Source organism: Sinocyclocheilus anshuiensis, unplaced genomic scaffold (assembly GCF_001515605.1).
Source record: "Sinocyclocheilus anshuiensis isolate Anshui unplaced genomic scaffold, SAMN03320099.WGS_v1.1 scaffold453, whole genome shotgun sequence".
Classification (NCBI taxonomy): domain Eukaryota; kingdom Metazoa; phylum Chordata; class Actinopteri; order Cypriniformes; family Cyprinidae; genus Sinocyclocheilus; species Sinocyclocheilus anshuiensis.
In genome coordinates, this window is record NW_015537979.1 from 1107826 (window position 1) to 1117772 (window position 9947).

The 9947-nt window shown below is 35.3% G+C and overlaps 1 protein-coding gene across 1 annotated transcript in view; it reads left to right on the forward strand.

Annotated features, from left to right (window-relative positions):
• nav1a (neuron navigator 1a) overlaps window positions 1–9947 on the forward strand; it is a 178710-nt gene that overhangs the window by 155265 nt on the left and 13498 nt on the right. The window contains exons 13-20 of the mRNA XM_016466664.1: window positions 573–752; window positions 1069–1121; window positions 2644–2667; window positions 4709–4786; window positions 5230–5313; window positions 6363–6474; window positions 6565–6683; window positions 8844–9028. Coding sequence (XP_016322150.1) covers window positions 573–752; window positions 1069–1121; window positions 2644–2667; window positions 4709–4786; window positions 5230–5313; window positions 6363–6474; window positions 6565–6683; window positions 8844–9028 — 835 coding nt within the window. The remainder of the gene's footprint in view (window positions 1–572; window positions 753–1068; window positions 1122–2643; window positions 2668–4708; window positions 4787–5229; window positions 5314–6362; window positions 6475–6564; window positions 6684–8843; window positions 9029–9947) is intronic.

A 9947-nucleotide genomic window follows, 5' to 3' on the forward strand; every position in this document is an offset into this window, starting at 1 on the left:
AAAATTATTTTTTATAAAATACTTGTATTTTATTGTAAATACTTGTAAATATTTTATAAGTAAAAGGGTTTTTTAGAAATATAAAATATGCATACTTTTGAGTTGAAAAGAATTGAGAATTAAAAAATAATAATTTTTTAATAATATACTTGAAATTTTTTTGAAATAAAAATTACATGTATAATTAACATATATTACACAAACACATACACTCATACACAGATAAAGTATTATTATTTTGATCGCTGTAAAAATATGGTTTCTTTAAACATTTCTTGCAGTTATTTACACTCTCTTTGACCAAAAAAATATTCTAAAGAATATATATTTTAAAGACAGCATTGATTAACATTTAGAACATTCAACTATCATAATTTGAAATATATTTCAGAAACAGAATAAATGGCTATTTTTTGTTTATAACAATAAATTCTGAAAAAAAAAAAAGTTTTTATAAAATTGCATTTACATTAATTGATTTTACAGGCAGTATGCAGGGCACCTTTATCTAATGTTACTGTGCTTTATATCATATATAACCTCTGTCTCCCTCTGCTGTCTGTTATGTGCAGTAGCACCCAGCCCCACCTCAGGAACGCCAAGAATGACCAGATCCAACAGCATCCCCACTCACGAGGCCAGTTTTGAGCTGTATCAGGGCTCTCCTCTGGGCAGCACCCTATCACTCGCCGAGCGACCCAAGAGCATGATCCGATCCGGCTCCTTCAGAGACAGAGAAGCCTGCGATGACGGTGAGACTCTGGGTTCATATGTTACAGTCTACATGAGGTGTACAGATGAAATATCTGGACTGGCAAAGGTTGCAAGAATCCCACAATGGACAAAATATTACTATCGTCGCCTTTGAATCAAACTGTCTGCAAAAATGACTCTAACTATTTTTGTGCTAAAACATAGCTCTGTAAACTAAATGTGACTCAACAAATGGTAAAACACAACGCAGGATATGTACGATAAATAAACTGAATTTGCTGCAATGTAGGATTTAGGTATTTTAATGCTTTTAAACTCACACTTTTGTGTATTTCTCTCTTTTTCCACCTGCAGTTCATGGCTCAGTGCTCTCACTGGCGTCTAATGCCTCCTCCAGCTACTCCTCAGTAAGTATCCCAGCACTTTTCTTCCCTCCAGAGCTTCACACACATGCCGTACAGCGCTAGACTGTCACGAGTGAAACTGCCTGTCTGCTCCTGCTGATTTATTGGAGCCTCACAGCAAAGAGAGTTGAAGAAGCGCTCTCTGCTTTCCTTACTGAAAATGGAGCTGTTACTTGAACTGCTGCACATGACTGGGTGCTGATGTGAGCTATAGCCTGGATAAAGAACAGACCTGTTTTTGTACAAAAAAACAGATTCCCACCCCACAGTATAAACAACGATATTTAAAAATAAAAATGTGTCAAATATGTATTTCATTCTCTGATTCACTCATAAGTACATACACAGCTGTTTAACCCATATGGCATGTAAATAGTGAAACAATTTAGCAATGATTTATTAAAAACACATTTAATGTCATTGCTATCTAGGGCTGCAAAATTAATTAAATTAAAATCAAGTCTATTTTAAAATCAATCTAAGGGTGTGTTCACACTTGTAGTTCAGTTCGTTTGGTTCATTTGGTCTGAACCAGAAAGGGAAATGATGCATTTGGTCCTGGTCCGCTTAGCGTTCACATTGGCATTTTTGACAGCGAACCTAAAGACACCGAACCTAAAGACATAGTGATACGTTCACAACCTGATTGGTCGGCTTGAATGACGTATATATCGTGACGGAACTCACCGAACACCCCAAACAAAAGGTGCGTTAGACTTAAAGCAGCGCTGCGGGTGTATGATATCAAAGCATCCATTAACCGTTTTAAGTTGAACACACCTAATGTCATCTGCTGGACTAAGCGCTCTCATTCTTGCGTGTACATATTTTATTTTCTTCACCTGCAAACTCACAAGGAGCTCATAAAAGGCACTTTACCTCATCATTGCTCCACGTTTGCCCTCTGCTCATTTTGTTTTGGTTTAACAGAGTCATCAAATCATGTCGCATCTTGTCATTACTTCCTGTTTTTGGTTCGTTTAGAAGTATTTGGTCCGTGTTGCGTTCATATTTGATACGAACTTCACCAGAGTTCATTTGGAAGCGGACCGAGACCCATCTTTTCAGCGGTCTCGGTCCGCTTGTTTGGTGCGCACCAGGGTTCGGATGGCAGCGTTCATACTTACTCAAATGAACCGCACTAACAGAGCAGTCGCACCAGAGTTCGTTTTAATCGAACCAAACATGCCAAGTGTGAACACATCCTAATATAATTTTTTTTTTTTTTCACAGATTTTCAAGTCAGCTGAAAGTGGTCTCAATTTAGTTCCTTTAAAGAGAACAAGTGTGAACACACTTATGTTTATTTATTTATTTAGCTTTGACATCAAAGCACTGTGAGTGCTTTAAATCTTTATTATGTTGCCATTCAAAAGCACAATATTTGTCAAAATAATTTGACCAAATCATGCAGCCCTGTCTTAGATCTTTATCAGTTGTATTTCTGTTTTTCATCACTATGAACTTCCATTTCTTTAGCATCTTACTATCTATCTGTCGTTCTTTTCTTCCGTGCTTCTCTCAGGCGGAGGAGAGAATACAGGGTGAGGTGAGTGTCTTTCTCTCTCTCTGATTTTCCCTCTCTGTCATTCAGGAGTTAATTACAGTCATATTAATAACCTGTTTTTGTCATACATGTTCTCAGAGATTATAACAGCTCAAGTCAGCTAATGTTAGGAGCTGATGAACTAACACATTGATTCAAAGCCGTTAACTGCCATTAGCTGTCCATAAGGCTGTTATGAGATTCCTCTGCTGTGTTTTTGTCAAGTTGATGTTTCATTCAATCATGACTTAAGGAAACGAGTAGCTAACCACGTGTTACATGTTGTTATTTATAATTTCCTCCATTTTCTGTGTTTCGTAACTATAATGTGAAGGCCTATTCACATCAGATGGGATAAAACAAACACCAAATAATAAAAATAGAATAAGAAATAAAATATGATATAATTCAAAATAATTTAGTAATTCAAATATTTGTACTCTTGACAAGGCTTTTTTATGAGAAATGCTTTGATATCTAAATGAAGACCAAACATTTTATTCAACATAAACAATTAAGAAAATGACCTTGCTTCAGAATAAAAAATATCATTTTATTTAATTGGTGAATTAAAATTTTAAATAGCAATAAATTGCCACATTTGTCATTTTATATGGAACTTGGCTATCTTTCATTTATATGAATAAAACAACATCCAAACAATTAAGAAAATTACCTTGGTTCAGAATAAAAAATCGGTTTAATTGCCGGTTTAAAATAGTAAATGGACAAGTTTGTCATTTTATATGAAACCTAGATATCTATCATTTATATTAATTAAAAAAAATCTTTAGCATCCAAACAATTAAGAAAATATAAGTATATAATTTTATTGAATTGCTGAGTTTAAATTCATTTATAAAAAAAAGTATAAAAAACAGTATCCAAACAATTAAAAAATAATAATAATAATAATCCTTTCAAATGAAAAAAAAAAGTATCACTGCAGTATGATTTTTTTAGACTTGGCACATTGCGTTGTCTAGATTTAGTATATCGTGGTTGCGGTGCTGTTGTTTCATATCCTGGTGGGAATAGGCTTTCGTTGTTTCATGAGTCTGTCTACTTGATCTATGGATGCAAAACGAAGGTGTCTCACCGAGTTACTTCCAAAAATCTCTAAGAGATGTACTTGAAGTTTTGCATTCCAAGCCTGAAGGCTTGAAGTGAGTCTGATTTTACTCATCGTGTGTGTCGTTCTGGTCTGCCGTGCATCATAGTATGTGAACATACTCACCATTTGTCTTTCTGTTGTCTTCAGTTGCATATATAGAGTTTATCAGCCTGTTCCAAATAGAGAAAATATAAACAGATACAGTTGCTATTGGGAGTGTTAAATATCATCTGTCACAGCTTTCCAGCAGCTGCAGTGAGCTTCAGTTCCTGGAGCTTCAGCAGTTCAGTCTGACTGTAATACTGTAATTTAGGAGAAACATTTCAGATTTATGTCAAAGTAAATAACGTGATCGTTTAGAGGAATAGTTCACCAAAAATGAAAATTGTCATCATTTACTCCTGCAGACAATCCTGTATGATTTGTTTTCTTCCATGGAACACAAAAGCAGACATTCAGCAGAATGAGTTTTTTCTGCTCTGTTCTGCTTTAATCATTCAGTGAAATTCAATGGCAAGCTCAAAAATGACAATATAAAAGTAGCCCATATGAACTTTAGAGAGCTTTATTAGAGAACATTTTCAGTCAATTAATGACCGTTTCTCGTATAAAGCTATCATATTACTTTAGAGGACTTGAAAAATAGTGTTACATGGACTATGGTGGGCTTTTATGATATTTTTACTGTGCTGTTTTGTCGTTTTTCTGGAGCTTGAAGGTCCTCAGTTGACATTTGCGATCATTGTATGGAAAAGAGCAGCCTAACATGTCCTTCTCTTATTCGCAACAAACAAATTCAGGTTTGGAACACCATGAGGAAGAGTAATGATGACAGAATTCACATTTTCGGGTGAACTGTTCCTTTCGATTTGATGCAGCTTTATGTCATGAATTCTTTGTTGGTTAATAACTTTGTGCGGTTCTTCACAGCAAATCCGTAAGCTGAGGAGGGAGCTGGAGTCTTCACAGGAGAAGGTGGCCAATCTGACCTCACAGCTGTCTGCTAATGTAAGTGTACACTGTCAAACACATATGACACTTCTATTCTATTTTGTATGTAAACCACTGTTTCAAAGGTTATTCTATTCATGAAAGAGTCCTGAAAAAAAAAATCAGTTTCCACAAAGATAATTAAGCAGCAAACCTCAACATTGATAATAATCATGATTTCTGAAGGATCATGTGACACTGAAGACTGAAATTCAGCTTTGCATCACAATTACATTTCAAAATATTTCAATATTTCACAATATCACATTTTTACTTCGATCAAATGAATGCAGCCCTAGTGAGCATAAGAGACTTTCAAAAACATAAAAAAATCGAACACACCCCAAACATTTGAACGGCCGTGTGTATTTTTCTTTAACATTCCAATTATTATTTAATATTATCTTGATTATATCATGGTCACATGTAATGCGAATAAATGGATTCTTTTTTTTTTCCAGGCCAACCTGGTGGCAGCGTTTGAGCAGAGTCTGACCCTCATGACCTCTCGACTCCAGAACCTCTCCTTCGGCGCTGAGCAGAAGGTACGATCAAGCGATCCCTAAAACAAGCCAAAACTCCTGTAATCATCTCAGTTCCACCATTTATGGCTTATTGGTAACAGTTACAGCATTAGCATTTCATATCATGATGGAGTAGGATACTTGATCTGCCAAAGCAATACAGGTTCTCTACCACTGACTTCATGCAAGCACACTAGAGCAACAAAACCAAACCTTTTTGAAGTTGTAAATAACACAAAAGGTCATTGGAGTATGTTTTACAAGAAAATAGTTCCTTCTGTCTTTCTACTTCAAAATGTCATGTTTAATTTCATGTTACTTGACATTTCTTTGTAATTATTTTTGAAATGTAGTCATTTCTGAGTAAAAATGTTTTTTTTTTTTTTTATCATAGTTTAAAAACAGAAATCAAACCATTTTTTGGTATTTCTAATTTCTTTAGATTGGTCCATGTGTATGAAGCATACTACCCAAACCTCATCTGTCCTTTTACCGCCCAAATTTAGATCAATATGTGTAACCTCACAGAGTCACTGAGAGCGAAAGAGCAAATATGGGTCAAATTAGGGCTGAATGGATGTTGGGGGTTGCTGGCTTTTCATTTACTCACAAAGGGTCACTGGGCTATCTGTGCCATACTCCAAATTTTCAACTTCATGATTTGCCTTTGGCTAAATTAACGCAGGAGGTTTTAGAAATGAAACGCTGACTTTCATGCCACATTGCCCTCTGTAAAAGAGGCAGCCGGTCTAGAGGCAGTGACCCGGATTCACTGTTTCATTCCAGTGACTGTGACCCTACAGATTGTTTGAGTGATTCAGAGAAAGCAAATGATGTTGAGGTACCAGTGATGCACAGCTGGAGGAGCTTTTGTAGACGTCCCTGTGGCTTCGTCTGTCGTAAATGCCATTGGTCAAGTGCAGGCAGTAAATCATTGCGCAAAGCAGAAGTGAACCTACATTTGTTTGGAAAACCGTCAGTAGCAGCGCTTTGGGGAATGCTGTTTCAGTGTTTATGCTTTAAATGGATGAGCACAGACTAAACACATCTGGGGTTTTTTGTCTCTGTAGGACAGTGAATTACTGGACCTTAGAGAAACAATCGACAACCTTAAGACCAAGAACATGGAGGCGCAGGCCGTCATCCATGTGGCACTCAATAACCCAGATGTGGCCCCCAAAGGTGAAGACCGCGAACATGCACCTCAAATGGAGTTTTAGCTCAATATACAATGAATATTACCAGACAAATGTTCTTTATTCCTTCTTTCAGAGTTGCGAATCAGGAGGCAGAACTCATCCGAGAGCATCTCTAGTCTGAACAGCATTACCAGCCACTCCAGTGTGGGCAGCCTGAAAGACGACGCCAAGAAGAAGAAGAAAAAGAACTGGGTAAGCGGAAAAAAGAGCCTAAGATGGAATTATAGTGACTGGTATTATCTGCTAGTGCATAACCATGGTTTTCACCTATTCTTCTTCTTTTGTAAATCTCTAAGGTCTATGAGGTAAGTTTATCCTCTCATGTCATCATGTGTTGTTTCTAACCACTCTGCAAATCTCCGTGTCCTCAAGTTTTCATCGGCGCAGCTCCTCTGACAGTCACTGTTGCTTATACTTTCATATGTGTAAAATGTTATGTGTTACAAATGTTAAGGGGTGAATTCACTAAGCAGAGAGCACCGATATATCACCATAATGGCATCAGCCATTATGTTTCTTTTTCTGTTTGGTCAATAAGTATTGAGAGCAGGACTTTTATTTTGACAGCATATTCATGCCGTATTCACTGTGTATTGTGTGTGAAATTGCCTTTATTCGGTCTTTATTTGAGAAAATATGACTTACCAGATTACTGAATGCACCATTGGTTACAGAGTTTGCTTTGTGTTTTTTTTTCTTCTTTATGAAATACTATAAGTCTACAGAGGATGCTATAAACTATAAATTTAATTTGACAGATTTATCAAATTAAAATATATTTTAATTATTTCAGATTTTAGTAAATGTTATGTAAAACATATATACATTTCTTTGAAAAAAAAAAGTTATGCATGTAATTTTTACAATATTTAAATGCAATATCATTACCATATTTAAAATGATATAGGGCTATATCGGACTTTGGCCAACCTACTCTGCAATATATACAAATCGGCCATTCAAAATCCATATTGGTCGACCTTTAGTTAACACATGGTATTTTTAGTGCAAAACCCTTTTTTCACACCTGTAACCAGCTCCTAAGAACTGATGGGGACCCACAAGATTATGCAAATGTGCCATGACATGAATTGCATTAATTACTTTAGCGCATCAGGCATTTCAACAATTTATAAAGTGGTGTAAGTAACAATCAGTGGGCTCCATTTTTTCTTGGTGAATTCCCTCTAGAATGCTATTTTACTAATACTGTAAACATGTGGAAACACTGTGAATGTCTCATATGGCTATGACGGAAGAAGAAGAAAACAAACAAGAATGAAGCTGCAGCTGAACACTCACAATAACTCTGGCACGTAGAGACAGATCACTTTGCATGTTGAAATAATCTGTTACAGTTCTTTGGTATTTTACCTGTTTTATTTTTTTGTGGCTGTAAGCTCTTTTATAGGAATGAATGCATCACGTATAACTATCCACACCAACAATCCACCCGAGTGTTTCAAGTGCCCTTGTTAAAAAATCATCTGTCCTTTTCTCTTGTGCTGTTCTTTCTGTCCCTTTGTGCTTGAAGTATCTCCATACAAAGTACTTGAATTTGACACTTGATAAAGTAGGGAGATTTGCAGAATGTAAAATCCTTGAATTAAAGAGCACAGTGGCACTTGTGTCCAGTTTAAAGTTTAAATTTATATATATATATATATATATATATATATATATTATATAATTTGTATAAATAAAACAAAACAAAAAAAAATAATATATGTATATATATATTTTTATTTTTTATTTTATTATTTTTTTTTTTTCCCCAAAACTTTTTAACAGTTTTTCTCAATAATAGTTTCAATCTGCAAAAATAGTTTAATATGAATATGCACTACTGCTATTTGGAGTCAGTAACTTTTTTTGATAGAAATTAATACTTTTATTCCGCAAAGATGCAATAAATTGATCAAAAGTGACAGTATAGACATGAATAATTTTACAAAAGATTTCCATTTACAATAAATGCTGTTTTTTGAATGTTCTATTTTTAATATTGATAAGAAATGTTTCTTGAGCATCAAATCAGCATATTAAAGTGATTTCTGAAGGATCATGTGACACTGAAGACTGAAGTAATTCAGCTTTGCATCACAGGAATAAATAACATTTGAAAATATATTAAAATAGAGCAGTTATTTTAAATTGTAATAATATTTCAGAATATTACTGTTTTTACTATATTTTTTATCAAATAAGACGTATTTTACATTTGAACTTTAGAACAGTAGTGTAAATTAATAAACTTTAAATTAATACAAAATCAGAATAAACATTTCCACTTGTATTTGTGAAGTACTTCAGTGTATTTTAAGTTCTGTCTTTCTCTCGGTTTCTCTGTAGTTACGAAGTTCTTTTGGCAAGGCGTTCAGCATTAAGAAGGGCGCTAAAGATGGCTCCATGTACTCTGATATTGAAGAGATCGCCACTCCAGACTCTTCTGCACCCAACTCACCAAAACTGGGTCATGAAGAGGGAGAGAACCCGCCCATTTCCCTCCCATCCAGCCAATCAGCCACTCCCTCTGTGTGAGTAAAGTTCTTATGCGCCAATCACAATATCAGAAGATGATCAAGCAAAAATGGGCGATTTCACTTTTGAAATGCAGCAGCAATTGGACTATTACATACGGTGGCCGAGAAGTGCTAAACAAATCACAATTCAGAAAACACAACAACAATTCATAAAACATTATAACAAGTCAGAAAACACAATGACAAATTCGAAAACAAAATAACAAGTCAGAAAACACAACGACAAATCCGAAAACAAATTAACAAGTCAGAAAACACAACGACAAATCAGACAAACCGGAAGAGGTAGGTATAGTTTGAGACAGCGCCATTGGTTTAGGATTACTCACCGCTGACTGGAAGAGACATCTGTCAATCAACGTATACAGGGAAGAACCAGCCGAAGAACAGCAGAGTCGTGGTAGAAAGTTCGGAGATGGTATTAAAGTAGCTCAGTTTAAATGTATTGTCTGAATTGCCCTTACTATGGAATAAAAAATACGGGGTATCTATTTACATTTAGTTAAAAGTGTATGTGACTCATCAGCTCCAGTGGTGCAGATGGATAAGCGCGTGTCCTTGGCTTTTTGACGCGATCGACCCGGGTTCGATCCCGTCTTTTGCCGAACTTTTTTTTCCTCCCTTTTCAAATCTCGTATTAGCAATGGATTCTATTTACACTAAGTGAAAATAGCAGTATTTTTAGCAATATACTATTTACACTAAGTGCAAATACCTAGTTACACTATTTTAAAATAGTAGGATTTCTACTATCAAGTATACTACTTGTTGCAAATAGTGGCAATTATCTGCACTTCAGTATTGTAGTACATTATAAAACAGTATGCAATAATAACGTATCGAGTGTAAATTATAATTTTAATTTTAATTATTAAATGGATGCCACCTTATTGGTACAATAAAGCCCTCCCTA